Genomic DNA, 20,273 nt, shown 5'->3' on the forward strand with positions numbered 1-20,273 from the left:
TATGATGTTGTGTGGCGGTGGTGTGTTTGCTGGTGATATATGGTGTTGGTGGTGATGCTTAGTGATAATGGTGACAGTGTGTTTGGCTCTGATGGTGTTTAGTGTTGTTTGGTAGTTTTGGTCAGTGGGGGGCGACAGCATTTCATGGACATGGTGTTTGGTGGTGACGGTGTTTGGTGGTGACGGTGTTTGGTGGTGACGGTGTTTGGTGGTGACGGTGTTTGGTGGTGACGGTGTTTAGTGGGGATGTTTGAAGATGACGGTGTTTAACAGTGATGGTGATTCGTGGTGTTTTTCAGCTGTGCTTGGGTAGTGGTATTGCTTGCCTGTGGTAGCGTTCAAGAGTGCTTGTGTTTACCTAATTTTGTCTGCCCGGTTTGAGTTCTAACTCTTGGTCCACACCTTTTGCCCCTTAATTGATGTGCCTTACTCCTAGCCTTTTTGAATTGTCTCGCGTGTCAACTTTTGACTCCTGTAATTGAGTTAACCTAAAATAATACGTCCTTACCTGACTCATCTCATTTATCCATTACCCTCATGCTAAGGGAATTCTTTTCCGTAACCTTCTGGCTCATTTAAACTTCTACTTTCCACTTGGGTCCTCTCGTTCCGTTTCATGCTGAAAATAGAGGCTGTCCCTATCTGCTTTGAGTAATTTACATGTCGTGAACATGTTTTCTCTGGATCTTTGAACATTTATGCAAAAAGGTCAGTAGTTTGCTAATATTGTGAACAGTGGTAGAGTTCGTGTGTAGTTATGGTGGTGGTGCTTGATGGTGACGCTCGTGGTTTGGTGATATTTAATGACGGTGGTTGGATTTACAGTTAGATTTTGAAGTGGTGTTGCTCATGGTGGATGGGGTCGTGGTGGAAGTCGGGGTGATTGAGTGGGGGTGGTGGTAGGGGTAGGGGTGGGGGATGTTGGAATTTTGCAGTGGTGGTAGTAATGGTGTTTGGTTTAGTTAGTGTTGGACAATTCATTCAATTTACTCATCTAATCTTTACAAGGCTCTCATCTGCATCCAACTCTCCTACCATTAGCATATGGATCCGTGTATCCTGAAGCTTCTGCATGACAGATAAGACTCTACACAGAACGAAAAGTTGTTCCAATAAAAGCTTATTAAGTAATCCGTGTTTTTTCTTCACGATCCATGAAGTTAGCGATGGACACTTAAGTTAGTCATATCCAGTCTGCTAAGGAAGCGTCTGTTAATTAACTTACCTTAGTGGTCCATTTACTAAGTACTATGTCCAATAAGTTTGCATTCAACAAACCATTAAACGAGAACTAGATACTCCAAAAGATTGTCCTTGATACTCTATTATTGTTGTTTTCACAGAGGAGCGCTAAAACTGTACGTTCCATGTAGCGCCTACGAAGAGCGGGAGGCAATACGATTCGAACTTAAGAAAGGCATTAAGGGTTCAATTCCTTGGATCAAGAGTCCCCACGGACATCATGGTACCTTCCTTGAGGGGTTGATAGTCTATTAAGTTAGCACTAACAACCCATTAAGTGAGCAATGGATAGTCAGTTAAGTCACTGCTGGACGGACCGTTAAGTTAGTGGTAGACATTCCATTAAATTTGCGCAAGACACTAAGTTATCGTTGGACAGGCAATTAAGTTAGCATAGGACAGCCCAATAATTTATCACTAACTGTGTTAGCGTTGGACATTACATTAATTTAACGTTAACAGTTCATAAAATTAGCTCTCAAAATCTACCAGTAACTCTTATAACATCGCAGGATCGTCCATTTCGTTAATGCTAGACTGCCTGTTAAGTTAGCACTAGAGAATTTATTAATTTATTAATTTAGCTACTGCTAGAGACTATCTTACATAAGAACATAAGAAAGAAGGAACACTGCAGCAGGCCTACTGGCCCATGCGAGGCAGGTTCAAGTCACCTCCAGGCTTAAACCAATGACCCACCTAGTCAGGCCAAGTCATATCCACTTAAGGAAGAAGCACGGCATCAGACCTATTAGCTAGTCAGGTTCAAACTTAAACCCACCCACCCACACCCACTCATGTATTTATTCAACATATTTTTAAAACTACACAACGTCTTAGCTTCTATGGCGGTACTAGGGAGTTTGTTCCACTCATCCAAAACTCTTAAAAACCAGTGTTTTCCTATATCCACTGTGAATCTGATTTTTTCCAACTTAAAACCATTTCTTCGAGTCCTGTCTTGGGTAGACATTTTTAGCACGCTATTTACATTCCTTTTATTTATCCCTGTTTTCCATTTATACACCTCAGTCATATCCCCCCTAATTCTACGCCTTTCTGTAGAGTGCAGATTAAGGGCCCTCAGTCTATCCTCATAGGGAAGATTTTTGATACATGGGATCAACTTTGTCATCCACCTTTTTACGTTTTCTAGTATATAAATACTAGGGGAGTCTATTAAGTTAGTGTTGGGGACTTGACTAAATTATCGTTAAATTATTATAGCTTACATTTCGGTCCGTTTTGCGAGTGATGCTGATAGTTTCTGGAGTTTCCAAGCTTTAAGAATGAATTGATAGTTTTCCCTCAGACGCGAATTTCACCCTCAGAGACCTTGGTCTGGAACATGCAGGAATATTTCGTGGATTCCTAAGCATACGCACCCATCAACGCTTAGATTTTATGTTCAAAGATACGCATATCGTTAGCATCAAAGAACAGAATATGTCAATAAAACACAACATGATCTTCATGGCATTTTATTGATAAGATATTCCGTCCATCGCATTTTTTTACGTTACTATTTGACGAAAATCTTGTCAGTAATATGCCATAAACCCCATATTGTTTTATTAACATAAAGCATATAAAAGGCAGAATGCTATGGAACAATACACAAGTAACTCGTACATGGGAGACTGAAACTTTTAACTTCGTTTCGGTCCGACTTGGACTATTATCTATTAGACCAGTTAATGATCCAAGTCGGACCAAAGCGTCGTAATAAGTTTCAGTTTCCTATATACAGGTTCCCTCTCAAGAGAGGTTCCTTGACGCCGGTGAGGGGCTCTTGATCTAGGGAATTGGATCTGTGCTCCGGCTCCCTGAATTGAGCCTGAATATCTTCCATCCCCCCTACATGCGCTGTATAATCCTGCGGGTTTAGCGCTTCCCTGTGAATATATATATATATATATATATATATATATATATATATATATATATATATATATATATATATATATATATATGGAGGTACCACCTCTAGAACTGTGCTAGGGACCCTCATCCTCAGAGAAAAGAATAAACTTGCTTCAGGGAAAAATCAGGGTTCTCCCTGAAGCTGTTTGAGAATTTTCTCCTACCACCCCTATATTTTATGTATATTTTATTTAAAGACAAAATACATTGACAAAACATTCACAAAAATACGATAGAAAGTAAAACAACATAGGTGACTCAGAGCTACATCTCGAATACTTCGTCCAGCTCCCCGGCGGTGGGCCGCAGGGAAGCGCTAAACCCGTAGGATTATACGGGGATATATATATATATATATATATATATATATATATATATATATATATATATATATATATATATATATATATATATCCCCGCCCGTGGTATGGTTTGTTTCCAATCGTGTCATTACGATTTCGTGAGTCATATACGGGTTATTTGTTTATCTTATTAACATATTTGCCTGTTTGTAATACCAGTAATATACACACTGAAAAAATAAAAGTCAGAATACCGTGACAGGAACAGTTCAGTAATATCTCACATTTTGTCGAGTAAACTTTAGATGTTTCTGTTTCTATAGGACCATTATAATTCGATAATTTAACAGGGACGGACCGAAACGTCGTCTAAAGTTTCCTCTCCAAAGTGTGCGAAACGTCGCGTTTGACGGATTAGATTGGCATTAAGAGTACTGCAGCTTCATCAAGGTGAAATAATTTTGCGGGGAGAATGCTGGTATATAATTCCTCTTTTCTATGCCTTGCTGCTTCATTTTTTCTGTGTTCTTTAATTTTATTGCGCTGTTCCGTGCTTCCGTTCAGTATTCTAACAATACACTTCCTTCTTCTACTCTACATTCCTTTCCATTTCATGCAATCTACCATTTCTATTTTCTTCTATTACTAACATTTTATGTAATTTCCCTAATTTATCTATTATCCTTCATTCGTTTTCCGTCCACCTCTTTCTCTCCACTTCTTTATGCCCCCTTGCCATCCTTCACTTCATTTCTTTTGAACCCCACTTATCTCTATTTCTGTTCTACTCAATTTTGTTTCAAAAATCACCTTTCTTCACCACCTAATCTTTCCCATATTCCCATCACAGCCATGGGGACGTATCCAGCTTAGAACAGTAGTGGTCGAACGTGTCAAATAACAGGCAGTCGTCCCCATTAGGCACAACTAGTCTCTCCTTTAATACAATTACCAACAACCATTACCATCATCACCACCACCATCATCACCACCACCATCACCACCACCACAGCATGTGAGATAGCCAGTGATTCTCCACCACAATAACAACAGGATTCCTTTCAAGGGTCAATTTTTTTTTTTAATTCAAACTATCTCTCAAGAATGTTTTCAACTACTAAAAGATCATTTTTTAATAAGTTTCGAAGTTTTAGAAGTAGTTTTTATGTAAATATAAATTCATTTACAATTTTCAAATACCATTAGATTAACAGATTAATTCTTCAAATATCTGAAAATTTACCCGATTTATAAATACTTAGACATACTTCTACACATCCTTCCAAGAGTTACCCAGAAATATTTTCGCACTTCGAAAATATTTTCGAATGAATATATTTATTAATAGTAGCACCTTCACAAGAAATCCACTATGGAAATACCTTGAAAAAATTTCTATGACTTACACAATCATCAGTGTTGGTAGAGACAATCTCTCTCTCTCTCTCTCTCTCTCTCTCTCTCTCTCTCTCTCTCTCTCTCTCTCTCTCTCTCTCTCTCTCTTTGGGGCATTACTTCCAAGGACAACAGAGACCATCCGGTCTGTTATCGACTGAACTATCGACCAGCAGTCTAGCTCTAATGATCTACTAGCGAACGAAGCAAACCTGATTAATAGTAACCGAAATTTATCAGTTTACTGGCTGACACGTAAACATAAATAAATTAACTACTATGATACTGATATTGACAAATAACGCAAATAATAAGGCTTGCCATAACATATTTTTTTCTAATTCTTTACACCATTAAAGAGTGGATTTTTGGATAATTTTGGGAATTTCTCGGAAATATTAATATAAAGAAAAGGAACAGGTGCAGAGTAAGCTTTTCGCTCTGTGTTGAACTCTCTACAGAGAAAAACGTTGTCACAATGAAAGGATATTCTTGTAATTGCTGTCTGTAATGTGCTTTTGCGGATCAAGATCCTAAATATCACTGTAGTTAAAATGTTAGTTGACATCATCGTCCCCACAACCCCCCCCCCCCCAAAAAAAAAAAAAAATACACTGGTGACATCAGTGTTTCACAGTCCTAATTAACCGAAAACGACTCGAACACTCCATCAGCCAAACACACCATCATGTTGCCCCATTAGTCATACTTTCCCACATCACCCGACTATCACCCTAACGCTTTCCATTACCATAAGCAAAACATTCCCATCACTCTAACCCCAAGAAACACATCCGTCAGTAAGATAATTTTCCGACACTCCCCATTACTTAAAACAGCAGATACACCCATCACTCAAACAACTACCATATCACTTGCCTTAGCCTAAAACCCAACCCAGTCACCCAAAATATCGCCCAAACGATCTCCAGCACTCAAAAACACATCCTAAACACATTCACCACAAAGCACAACTGACATCCTGTATTACTCAGCACAACAAGGACACTTACCATTACGTAGACACGCCCATATTACCCAGTCATCAACCACTCCACTTCTTATCACAAGACACGCCTCTTTATCAGTCATTGGAATGAGAGCAAAACAACAGGAAGATATGATGGCAGTGAGTAAAACTGAATCTTCCCCGGTAGTTGCTTTGCTGCATCTGTAGTATTATTCTCTACGGTATCTAATCATACCCCTAACCTTTTACCAACCTCCCCCCTCCTCTCTCTCTTTTTCTCTCTCTCTTTCTCTCTCTCTCTTTCTCTCTCTCTTTCTCTCTCTCTTTCTCTCTCTTTCTCTCTCTCTCTTTCTCTCTTTCTCTCTCTTTCTCTCTCTCTCTCTTTCTCTCTCTCTCTCTATTTCTTCCTCTACATCTCTATACGTCTCTCTTCACCTCATTACCTCTTTTCACCCATCTCTCACTATACCCCTCTCTCATACAACCCCACTCTTTCTCACTACCCCCTCTCACCCTACCCCCACCCCACTTATCTCACTCTACCTTTCTACTCTCTCTCTCTCTCTCTCTCTCTCTTTCTCTCTCTACCAAATAGGCTTAGTGTGCGCCAGTTTAGCTTCACAAGGGAATGGTCTACATAACGAAGCACTGTGTTGCCCACCCAGGTATCACTCAAGTATATTGCTGTTATGACCGGCATTATTCAGATGGGCTGCAGACATGGAGTGTAATTCTCGCGTGCATAAGCCCGAGAGGCTACGCTCTTGTTGGAGGTGATGGGAGGGTTGCGCAGAAATGGGGGTGAGGAAATAGGGGGATGAGGAAATAGGTGGGTAAGAAAGTACTGGGGATTGGGGTGAGAAAATAGTGACGTTAGTGTGAGGAAATGTGGGAGATAAGATAAGGACATAGAGGGGTGAGGAAATATGGGGGGATGAGGAAATAGTTGAGTTAGTGTAATAAACTAGGGAGGATGGGGGTGAGGAAATAGAGGCTATTGGTTTGAGGAAATGGGAGAGACTGGATGAGGAAACAGGGGGGTTGGAAAGGCTTGGTGTGAATAAACAAGGGAGGATGGGGTTGAAGAAATACTGGGGCACGAGTGAAGAAATAGGAAGACTAGGTAACTGGGCGACGGGGTGAGGAAATAGGGTGACGTGGTGTGCAGAAATGGTGCATTGGGTGTGAGTGCATGAATGGCGGAGAGGCTGGGATGCAAAAGGGAATGGGGTTGCTGATTAAAATGGGGAATGGGGTTGCTGACAAAAAAGGGGGATGGGGTTGGTGTACAAAAATGGAATAAATTTAGGGTAAGGAAATGGAGAAATGGGAACGAGGAAATGGGAATGGGATGGAATCCAAGAAACAGGGGATGGGAGAGGGCAAAAAATGAGATGACAATAAAGGATAAAACAAAGACCGATGAGAGAGAGAGAGAGAGAGAGAGAGAGAGAGAGAGAGAGAGAGAGAGAGAGAGAGAGAGAGAGAGAGAGAGAGAGAGAGAGAGAGAGAAATGGGGTACTAGTGTAGAAATGAAAATACAGGAGTGGGAGGTGAAATAAATGGCATGGGAGAGGGGAGAGAGAGAATGGATAAATGGGAAGAAGTGGAGAGGCGCAGAGATGAGAATAGAGGAATGGGGGTGGACAGGAGTAGGACTGAAGTAAGAAAGTGAGCGAGAAAGAAGTGAGAGAGAAAGTGAGCGAGTGTGAAAGTGAGCGAGCGAGAGAATGAGAGAGAGGGCAATCGAAATGGAATTATAGTCACGATTTGAAAGGGATATTGTTAGAGGGCGTTGGTGGTGCTGCTGGAGGGGTGGTGATGGTGTTGGAAAGATTGTGGTGTTGAAGAAGAGGTGGTGCTGCTGGATTTTGAGTGGTGATGGTTTTGAAGAGATGATGGTGCTGGAGAGGTGGTAATGGCAATTGCAGGCTCCGGGTAGTCCTGCTGAAGACTGGCATTGACCTAGTAAAGTCCTGCGACTGACAAAGCATTGTTGGAGAGTGAGACTATATAATGTATTATAATATACTTTGGTAGTACCTGTGCTGTTGTCGTAGCAAGAAATCGCCCTGGAGAGCATGGTGGAGAAGCAGATGGTGTTGGAGAGACTTAGCTGATAAATGGTGTGACTGTAGTAGGAGAGCTCAGGTGGCGTTATGAAGTGTATATTAGAGATGTTGGAGTTCCCATTGATGTTGGAGGATGTGTCACTGCCGTCGTTTGTTAGAGAGAAAGTAAGGGACGATGTTGTAGGAGACGGTGAAGGAAGGAGATACTTTTATTTAGCAAACAAAAGCAGTCACTAACGTTACACAGTATCCTTCGATAATGCAGTTTTAGAACTGAATTATCTTCAGTGACTGAACTAAAATGTGGTAGAAGTATATATATATATATATATATATATATATATATATATATATATATATATATATATATATATATATATATATATATATACACACATATACACACATTTTTTTTTTTTTGGAGTCCACCTCTGGTGTAAATTGTGGGACCCATAGCCTCTGAGAAATGGATAAAAAGGCTTCAAGGAAGAATAATTGGATTTCTTCCCGAAGCCGTTTAAATATTCCATTTACCCTACCACCCCATCTTTTCATTATTTTTTACCAATAGGTATATTTTATTACATAATATGGTACTAAAGGTTTAAGAGATACATTGTTGATATGAAGATGGCATATTCAGTACATGAGATATGAGAGATACATGTCTAGTACATATTGTTGTGTGTTTGTCACTGACATTATATATATATATATATATATATATATATATATATATATATATATATATATATATATATATATATATATATATATATATATATATATAAAGCAGTTTTGACAATAATATGAATATTTCCTTTGGTTTATATAAATTAGATCCATTTATAATTAATAGAATTTGGGAAGAATTTAATAATACACTGGACAAATAATTTTTAAATTTTCTTGGGTAGAATAGTTTGTGGGTGAGTTGTGCAAAGGACCTATCCAAGTTGGGTCGGCGCGCGTCAGGTATTTAACCGTTGTGGGATCTGATAGTGAGGTGCTGGCCAGACCCCTTATATAGCTTCCTTGGATGCTTTACTTTCATAGTTCCTTGATAATGTGAGTAGTCACGAAAGCGCTTGGAATTTCTCTATTCTTTCAGAGTGGTTGTTTTGCATATTCTTAAATCACCTGTTTACTGTGATCTTATTGCATATATATATATATATATATATATATATATATATATATATATATATATATATATATATATATATATATATATATATATATATATATACTTCTATATATATGTATACTTTTATATATATATTAAAACAGTACTTTTTGAAGCAGGTAAAGTGGGATGCAAATGAATCGACTAGCAGTTTTGGAGTGGGGTAAAGATGAGAAGAGGAAGGAATTTCTCATGGGAGCAATTTTTTGGCTTGAAGGAGGGAGGATTCCATTGTAGCAATGATGGAGGTGGGAGGGTATTATTGTATCATTGATGTAGGTGGGAGGGAGCTATTGTATTACAGAGAGGAGCGAGGGAGCTATTGCATCACTAAGGGAGATGAGAGGGAGGTATTTTAGTAGTGAGGGAGGTGGGATGGTGAAGATTGACAGCTATTGTAGCACTGAAAGAGATAGGAGGGAACTATAGTCGCGCTGAAGGAGGTGGAAGTGATCTATTGTAGCAGTGGTGAAGGTGGTAGGAGGGAATACTTTAACAGTAATTGAAGACTAAGAGTGCTATCGTAGCACACAGAGGATGGTGACAGTTATTACAGCACTTAGAGACCTAGTAGCACTCAGTGAGATAGATAGCATCTATTTTTTGCAAGTGGGAGCGAGCAGTTCTTGATTAGATTTAGCCATTGAAGCGAATAAGGAATTCTGGAAACCGATCCGTGGACATACAAATACATGTCCCGGACTATACTGTCTTAGCAACAGAATGTACAAAAATACTTTGTGCAAGGTCATTTTACTTACCTGTATAAAGTTAACGAAGCTACACCACACTAGACTCACGGTTACGCTATTAGATTAACTGTAAATTACATTATTGCTATGGTGAAATACTTGTTATTTACAGATACGATGGACACTTGCTCTGGAATCGGATCCACAAAGCCAGTGTGATGCTGTTAAGTCTATATAAAAGCGGGTTGAACAACAGTGAGGCTACCAGACGAGAATTATTTTTAACAGTCTATAGTCTAAGTAGATTTGCTAATATACGAGGTTATTTGTGTATACGAGATTGTTGGAGATGAACTCCGCCTCTTAACCAACAATTAACTTGATTTGTTTTTATATTCGATCTTTATTTTCATGTGCTTACTCTGCTCATATCAAAAAAGTTAATTTTCCATATCTAAGGAGCATTTGCATTTACTCTTTCTCTTGGTTCCAGATCAAGAGAACTCATTTTCTGTATACCAGTTCAGCTCCCCTGAGTATCTTGTATGTTCTGAACATATCCCATCCGAAAAAATCCAAAAGCGTGACATTTAACATTGAGTCAATTAATAAAGTACCACTCCTGTATTTCACAGACCAGCCTGGTGGCAGTCCTTTGTATATTCTTAAATTCCGTATGAATGATTGCGTAGCTATAATGTTTGCGTGGGCAGGTGTGCAGGCGCAATTTTGTATTTGTGCATTCATAGCTGTGTGTGTGTGTGTGAGTGTGTGTGTGTGTGTGTGTGTGTGTGTGTGTGTTAGTTAGTTAGTTAGTTACCATTTTGTCCTAGGCACATGTCGATTAGACACTAGGCCTGTTGTATTTGTGTGTGTGTGTGTGTGTGTGTGTATGCGTGCGTGCGTGTATGTGTGTGTGTGTGTGTGTGTGTGTGTGTGTGTGTGTGTGTGTGTGTGTGTGTGTGTCTGTGTGTGTGAGTGCGTGCATAGGAATGTGTGTTCGTGTTAATGTTCATAATACTATCCATAAAAAAATGTTCATTAGAAAGAATTTCACTCAGTTATTCAGGACGTTACTTATTTCTTTAAACAAAACTTTTTTTTTCCTGCAGGAAAGCATTATATTTATTGCCTCATAATAAGAGCTTGAATATTTACCTTCTACACACGAAATCGAAAAGAAGGAAAACAGTATTATTTTCCTAGAGAGAAGTTGATTGGATTATCTAGTCCTAGATGAATGTAAACCAGTTTATATATATATATATATATATATATATATATATATATATATATATATATATATATATATATCAGGTTTGCTTATATGTATGTATAGAATAAACACAATCAGAGTACAATGTACTATAAAATTTACAATCAATAAAATTATGTGGAGTGGGGTACTCTAAATTTGCATAAAACTAATCACTCTAGATACATCCGAACAAAGACTAGCTACATGAAAATAGAGCTTCACTCACCATAGAGTCTAGGGCCGCTCGTGGGTCGTACTGTAAAGAGAATAGCAAGAGTCAGGCAACACGGAATAATGGGAAAGCTGTATATACCAGACGTTGTTGTCAACATTGTATAACATCTCTCTGAATATAAACAAATGCAGAATCATGTAATTTCTTCAAACCCGTACCTTATTTTGAAGCAATATATATATATATATATATATATATATATATATATATATATATATATATATATATATATATATATATATATATATATATATATATGCAAAACAACCACTCTGAAAGAATAGAGAAATTCCAAGCGCTTTCGTGACGACTCACATTATCAAGGAACTATGATATATATATATATATATATATATATATATATATATATATATATATATATTATATATATATATATATATATGTCGTGCCGAATAGGCAGAATTTGCGATCTTGGCTTAAATAGCAACGCTCATCTTGCCATATAGGACAAGTGAAAATTTGTGTATGCAATAAGTTCGCCAAAATCATTCTGAACCTAACGAAAAAAATATATTTCACTGTGTTTGTTTAGTATTAAATTATTGTAAACAAATCTAAAATATATTTAGTTGGGTTAGGCTAAAATAAATTGCTCTTGTTATAATAAGGTTAGGTAAGTTTTCTAAGTTCCTTTTGGTGCAAAATTATAAATTTTTACATCAACATCAATGAAAAAAATATATCTTTAAACGTATAAGAGAGAATTTTAGAAATGACTTAATTTTAAATGAGTTCTTGCTAATTGACCAGTTTTACATATTCGGCACGACATATATATATATATATATATATATATATATATATATATATATATATATATATATATATATATATATATATATATGCATATATATATATATATATATATATATATATATATATATATATATATATATATATATATATATATATATATACAAAACAGTCGCAGACAGACAATCTTAACTATTCAAGACAAGACACAGGGGGGTGGAAATCTGCAGGTCAAGTACTTTCACACTTCTTGGTGCTTCATCAGGAGCTGTGCAATGTTGAAAAGGCATCAACAAGAGAAGTGGGGTAAGTTTTCAGAGTGTGATAGTGAGAATGGTTATGTGTAGGCACTAGTCAGACTCTGAGAGGCAAACGGGATGCCAACCACTCACCGGTCTTCCCACCCACCCACACCCCACCCCATATGATGTCGAGTGGAGTAGGCCTCACAGTTTACAGATACCAAGAGGAAAATTACTAGGAGATAGTTAATGGCCAGCCCTAAGCTTCTAACCGCTTGGAACAGGTCAAGTGACGTAAAAAATTATGTTAAAACAGTGGATCATAACTTCATTTACAACCTTTTAACTAATGAAATAGAGGGAAAATCCCTCATTTGTCACCCAGTGTCTCAGAACCTTCCAGAATATTCAGGAAATACCCTCAGTGAATTCTCCTATTCAGGCTTCCTTTCCTAATTTTAATGACATTCCTATCATTATTATCAACTATCACCCACTAATATCATTATTATCATCACCATTATAATATTATTAACATCCTAATTCATTAAACCACAAAACTAGTTGCAACCACCTGTGTGTATTTTGTGTACCTTGTATCACTGTATCTAGACGGGTTAGGACCACAATAGGTCACTCTACATTTCTTTTGGGCTATCCTAGGATGATCGCACATGCGCCCCCATTCCTAATACCCCATACCTAATATCGACGTACACGCGCGACGGGCGTACCATGATGTTCATTCAGCAGACTCTGGTCGAATATAACCGAAACATCACGAAACCCCTTGACCTGTTCCCATCGGTTAGAAGCTTAGGGCTGGCTATTAACTATCTTCTAGTAGTTTTCATCTTGTTATCTGCAAACTGTGAGTCCTACTCCACCCGATCCAATATATGATGGGGTGTGGGGGGGGGCAAGACCGGTGTGTGGGTGGCATCCTGCTTGCCTCTCAGAGTCTGGCTATTGCCTACACCTGGTTACCTGGAGGTTACCTGGAGGTTATTCCGGGGATCAACGCCCCCGCGGCCCGGTCCATGACCAGGCCTCCCGGTGGATCAGGGCCTGATCAACCAGGCTGTTACTGCTGGCCGCACGCAGTCCAACGTACGAGCCACAGCCTGGCTGATACGGCATTGACTTTAGGTATCTGTCCAGCTCTCTCTTGAAGGCAGCCAGGGGTTTATTGGTAATTCCCCTAATGCTTGATGGGAGGCTGTTGAACAGTCTTGGGCCCCGGACACTTATGGTGTTTTCTCTTAGTGTACCAATGGCGCCCCTACTTTTAATTGGGGGTATTTTGCATCGCCTGCCCAGTCTTTTACTTTCGTAGGGAGTGATTTCTGTGTGCACATTCGGGACCATTCCTTCCAGGATTTTCCAAGTGTAAATTATGATATATCTCTCTCTCCTGCGTTCCAACGAGCACAAGTCAAGTGCTTCCAAGCGTTCCCAGTAGTTAAGGTGCTTGACAGAACTTATACGTGCAGTAAAGGATCTCTGTACACTCTCTAGATCTGCAATTTCACCTGCTTTGAATGGAGATGTTAGTGTACAGCAGTATTCCAGCCTAGAGAGAACAAGTGATTTGAAAAGGATCATCATTGGCTTGGCATCACTCTACCATTCTCACTATCATACTCTAAAAATTTACCCTGCTTCTCTTGTTGATGCTTTTGCAACATTGCACAGCTCCTGACGACGCACTGAGAAGTGTGAAAGTACTTGAGCTAAAGATTTCCAACCCCTGTGGCTTTCTTCATATATATATATATATATATATATATATATATATATATATATATATATCTATATATATATATGTCGTGCCGAATAGGCAGAACTTGCCATCTTGGCTTAAATAGCAACGCTCATTTTGCCATATAGGACAAGTGAAAATTTATGTATGCAATAATTTCACCAAAATCATTCTGAACCTAACGAAAAAAATATATTTGATTGTGTTTGTTTAGTATTAAATTAGTGTAAACATATTTAAAATATATTTAGTTGGGTTAGATTAAAATAAATTGATCGTGTTATAATAAGGTTAGGTAAGTTTTCTAAGATTCTTTTGGAGCAAAATGAAAATATTTTACATTAACTTTAATATAAAAAATAAATCTTTAAACGTATAAGAGAAAATTTTAGAAAAGACTTAATTTTAAATGAGTTCTTGCTAATTGACCAGTTTTACATATTCGGCACGACATGTATATATATATATATATATATATATATATATATATATATATATATATATATATATATATATATATAAAGAACCTAGAAAGAGAATTTCTCTTCATAATACATGATATTAAGACAGTATATATACATAGAGTGAAATATCTCTCAGTGTGACCTGATAAGTTAGCTGATAAACCACGTTGCGGTTAATAAAACTTAATATAATTTTCATTCTCACAAATATACTCCATTCGCTCAAATATTAATACAGGTCTGAAATGCACACTAACCTTTTTTACATACTCATATTTAGACATGCACATTTGTTATGTACACGGATTTATAACTATAAATCTGAATTTTTTTTTAGAGATATACAGTTTGATTCTTATGCACTTAAGCATACTTGTTCATACGCACCCATATTATACATACGAAATTAGACGAGAAAACCTCGTGAAAAGAAAGCCTACACACCAGATTTTTATTTCCTATCACAAAATAAAATACTTAACCAGGAGCAATCAGGCGACACCATGGAGATACATGAAAGTACACGGAAACACAAGTAGCAGAGGTTCGGAAAGTCCATCATTGATGCCTGTTGAGAAGAACTATCTACAACTTAGATTAAGGACTATCGTGTGTTGTCTAGGTGTGTGAATTACAGAAAAGAAGAAGGCTCTCTCAACGAAGCTGGCGACTCCGGCTTCGTTGGGACTAAGCAGATGATGTTATGCAGACGGGGGACTAACCTAGCAACGCCTTGGATATGGGGTACTAAGCCAGCAACACCAAGACACAAGGAATATAAAAAATAAAGCTATACGTCAAAGGGCAAATATTGGTGATGACTGCCCTTCAAGGGGAAGGAGCCTTGATGCTGACAAAGAGGATTTTGATGAAAAAATTGAAGCTATTATCCCTTCTTTGGATCAACCTTGATTACTTCTTATTCCTCCAGACGCTGTGTGATACTAATGGGTTTACCCCTTCCTCATGAATATAATGATGATGGAGCTCATTACAAGACTCATTATTTACAGAGTGCAGGATACGTCTCATAAGGCTTTGTTGTGTCCGTCAACGGTATTTTGCGTGGTAAACGATGGTGTAAATCGACAAATGGAGAAAAGCACATTACATTATTTGGAAACGTTTTGCCCCGTCCTGGATTAAACATTGTAGCAATAAGAAAGATTTTTCCACGAAATAGTGTCTTTCTCCAGTGTTATGCGTGCCTTACGTATCTTGTCGGATTTCCTCTACTTTCCACTAATTAGACAAAGATATGTCACGGCTTAACACAGCCAGACTCGTTAGGAAATGGAACAGAGCTTCGGGGCAGGTAAAGACCAATTAATATTGCAAGCCTGGATATGCTGGCTGCTGATTGGACGACTGGAGTGTTCACCTGGAAAACAAAGGTTTCAGAACGATTTCTTAAACACTGCGGAATAAAATCATTCCAGGGAAGAGAGGGGGAGGGGATGATTTAATGCGAGAGAAGGGCTCTTATCCCGTCTTTTTACGCATATTCGTTCATGCATATATTCTCCCGTCTGTCGATCATCGTCCTTCCGTCTATCTATGAGCCAGCTTGTCTATCTTCTCGCTGACGTTCACCCAATTATTTCAAGGCGACGTTGTACGACTCTAAGTGTTTTTCGCTTCCACATGCTGGGGAATATTTTTCGTACTTATGTTTTTGTCACAAATGATCAATAAATAAACAAATAAATAATTCATATTAAGCGCAAGGCATAACAGAGGCTCGATCTCCTCCGTCTCCTGAGCGCGAAACGCAACGAGCTTTCTGTTTGTACTCACCTATATACAGATGATCAATATGATCGATTCTTTCTCGGCATCTTAGCTGTAGATTCTAGGCGTCTCAACTCATTATTTTCAAATTGTGTAGTCGTGGCGGAGAAGGCAAAAGGTAAAGCAAGTCTTTAGTTTATCGACATTTCATTCAGTACTGAGCTTCATGAAGATTTGCTCTATACGCTTCATCACGTAGGGACCAGGTACAGGTAGGTTTGCCCTGGTCTTTTCCATGTGGTGACCCGGCCTTGTAGGGACTATTTCCCAGCTATCTGCACTGTACAGAAAGTATTTTTAAGCTCAAAGAAAGAAATGATGATCTAGGCTCAGCACTGTAAAGGTGAATATCTTAGGCTCAGACTGGAAATAACGGATGTAATCGCAGAGTGTAAATGTTCTTAGGCTCATTGTTCCATAGAAAAGGTAACGATTTTTTGTATGGATCGTCCCAAACATGTAAGGCGAAGATTAGATTTTTTAATGCTCTGTTTAAATTAAAGATTCAGAGGAGATGGAACCAGAAAACACAAGAGAAAATGGAACTTGGGAACAAAATAGGAACTGAAACCTGGAAGTATAAAAAGAGCTGGAATCAAAAAAGGAGCTGGAATTTGGAATTCCAAGTAATTGAAACCTGGAAAAATGGGAAACACAATAGGAGCTAGAGCCTGGAAATACAGAATATGTCCGAATCTGGAAACACAAGAGTGGAACTTGTAAACATAAGAGTGGAACCTGGAAGCACATCAGGGAGCAGAACCTGAAAATTCAAAAGAGAGTAGAACCTAGAAACACAAGACGGAGTGGAACCTGGAAACACAAGAGGGGGTGGAATCCGAAAACACAGGACTGAGTGGAACCTGTAAACAAAATGAGCTGCAACCTGGCAAGACATGGGGCAGTAAGAAATGCCCCACCCACCCCTCCCTAACTCCCATTCCCTATTACCACCCCCTTCGCCCTTTTCTCCCCTATTCCTATCCCCTCGTACCTTTCCAAATACGCCCACCAATTTCCCCCCCTCCTATTCTCACCCCCGCTCACTGCAACCCCCGCAATCCCTTCCTCTTTCCCCGCCCACCCTCCACACACCCCATCACCAGCTAACTGGTACACGTCATTACAACCAATGGGGATTATTGTAAATGACCAGTGCCACCTTCCCGCTGACTCAGGTCTGCCACTGGCCGTGATGGTGGTAATGGTAGTGGTAGTTGTCGTGATGGTGGTAATGGTAGTGGTAGTGGTCGTGAAGGTGGTGGTGGTGGGGGTGCAGATGGTTGGTCACTTTGGTTATTAGTAGTGTTAAGAGTGGAGGAGGTTGTATTTGTGGTGATGGTGGTGGTAGTGATGATAGTGACTGTAGTGGTTGTGGGGGTTGTGGGGGTGGTGGAGGTAAGTGGTGGCGGCGGTGGTTAGTGGTGGGGTAACTGGTACTGGAAGTGATGGTGGTGGTGATTGTGGTAAGTGGTTGTGAAGGTAAGTGATGGTTGTAATGGAAGTGGCAGTGGTCTAGTCACCCCATCAGTCGAGCCACTTCAATGGTCGAGTCAGTCTACTGGTCGAGCCAGTCCAATGGTCAAGTCAATCCAGCGGTTGAGTCATTCCTATGGTTGAAGCCAGTTCAACGGTCGAGCCAGTCCAACTATCCAATAAGCCGGTTTGTGGAGGCAGCCAGCGGTCGAATAAAGCAGCGGTCGAGCTGTCAGAGAGTAATTAGACAAAGCGCAAGTCGAACTGGTGTTGTTTTGAGGGAGTAGGCAAGCTGTAATCCCAACCAGCGTTTGTGTGTTTACCTTCTCTTGTCTGCTGCCCGGCTTAGTGCTCGGGAGAGGCGGCGCGCCACGACAAGAAGCAGTAGCAGCAGAAACAACAAGCAGCAGAGACAGTAGCGGTAGAATCAGCAACAGCAGCAGCAACAGCATTGGTAGCATTAGAAAAGCAGCAGCAAGGAAGAGCGGGTACAGCAGTAACAGGAGGAATAATAGGAGAAAGGGCAGCAGAAATGACATAGAAATCAGAAGACTTGTGCTGTCACTGAGAGAAGAAACTTCTTAATAAAGTGCACATACCCTGAAGAAGAGAAATATGAGGATGAGCATCAAAATCAGAAGAAACAACAGCAATAGCAGCAGCATAAACAACAGCGTCAGCAACATGAGCAACAGGAGCAGTAGTATCAGCAGCAGCACCAGAAGCAAAATCACCAGCAGAAGCAGCAGCAAAAGAGGTAACAGCACAGAGCATCAGAGGGAGGACGAGGATATAAGAGGCATCAAAGACAGATGTAGTAGTTGTACCTTGTGTAAAGTCAGCGGAGTCAAATGTAAAGTCATACTTGGCATCAGCCCCGACAAAATTGCCTTAAGTAAAAGTGGAGTTAAAAAGTTTGGGATGCCGAAAAAAGTAATGATAAAAATTTTTAAAAAGTCAAGGGGGAAAAATATGCAACATAACATGTATTACAGAGAAAAACTGTAAAACAAATTAGAAATGTTGAAGAAAAAGAGGAATAATTATAGAAAGAAACAAGAAAAACGGCAAAAAGGAAGTTTAGATCACTGAAAAATATATAAAAAAAAAAGCGTCAACAGCATCTCTATCAGCAGGGAGACAATTTTTGACAGTAGATATAGTAAATTATGGAGTAACAGCAAGAGTAGTAAAAACAATAGCAGCAATAAGAGAGGGAATGCCTGCAACATTTACTAACGAAAAAACGTTTCGGTCGGTGCAGATCTAAAACGATATCAAGTCAGTGACTTGATATCGCTTTATCAAGTCAATGGCCAGATGAAGCTCTGCAAAGAACGAAAAGTTGTTCCAGTAAATGCTTATTCTGCAAATGTCTCTCCTCTGCATTACTCTCTGCAATAAGCTTTAGTTTCCTATTGAATGAGCAACAAGAGCAAATATACTAGAAATTTCAAACACACACACACACACACACACCCGAGAAGCCTAATATATCTTAAGTAACATTTAAAGCTACTTAAAATTGCAAAGACAGCAACACAGACCTCAGCAGCAACAGAAAGGTTGATGCCGTCAGCGTTAACAGAAAAGTCAACGCGAACGGCGGAATGAGTAAAAACAGTCACAGCTCTTAAAACTGAGACAAAAGCCGGACACGTTAGTGGTTGGCCCCATAACAACAGCAGCATCAACGCCGACAGGAACAGAAACAACAGTTTCGTCAAGTGGAACAAGAGTGGAATGAACGCCACAGCAACAGGAGCAGCAGCAATATCAGTGCAACATCAACTGAAGCAAACCAGCTATCAACGCCACATTAAAAGAAACAACAGATGTATCAGTGCTGTAACAGGTTTAATGGTGGTATTAACGCCACATCAAAAAGAGTAACGGCATTATCAGCTCCACAGCAACAACAGAGATGTGAACGCCATATTCCCAGGAACTAAAGAATTATCAACGTCACATCAACAGTATCATCAGTATCAGTATCACAGTGTCACAACAACAGGTACAATAGCCACACGAGAAACATCGTCCTGACCAACAGCAGAAACAATAAGACCAGCTACATCGCCAGCACCCATTCTGCCTCCACAGCAACAAACACCTACACCACAGAAACGCCCAGGTGACCCACCGCAACGACTAGCTGGACCACAGAAAAAAAATGGACCACAACAACGTGCAGCTGGACCACAGCTGCGGTCGCCTTCTGAAAGATCAGCTACCGCTCAGGAAAATGTCTTCCCTTTTCATCATGCCACGGAAACAATCACCAATTACGACAGTCCACTTTCCCTAGTGCCACAGCAACAAAATCTCTGCAGCAACAGCCACTTTTAAGAGCAGTCAAAGACTATAACAACCAACCCTTCTACTTCTCCCACAGCAACTACATCCTACCACACTACTACCACCTTCCTTCATTCCACCTACATCAAAAGCCATATACCGTCCTTTCTGCACCAGGCTCAACGCCTCTT

The 20,273-nt window shown here is 39.4% G+C and overlaps 1 protein-coding gene across 10 annotated transcripts in view; it reads right to left on the minus strand.

The window, feature by feature from the left end:
• The window catches only part of pdm3 (pou domain motif 3), a 1,342,109-nt gene that overhangs the window by 352,014 nt on the left and 969,822 nt on the right, over positions 1–20,273 (minus strand). For all 10 annotated transcript variants that reach the window (XM_070091164.1, XM_053783632.2, XM_053783635.2 and 7 more), the window contains one exon: positions 11,267–11,296. In XM_070091164.1, the coding sequence (XP_069947265.1) occupies positions 11,267–11,296 (30 nt within the window). The remainder of the gene's footprint in view (positions 1–11,266; positions 11,297–20,273) is intronic.

The sequence above is a fragment of the Cherax quadricarinatus genome, chromosome 34 (genome assembly GCF_038502225.1).
Source record: "Cherax quadricarinatus isolate ZL_2023a chromosome 34, ASM3850222v1, whole genome shotgun sequence".
In the NCBI taxonomy this organism is placed as follows: domain Eukaryota; kingdom Metazoa; phylum Arthropoda; class Malacostraca; order Decapoda; family Parastacidae; genus Cherax; species Cherax quadricarinatus.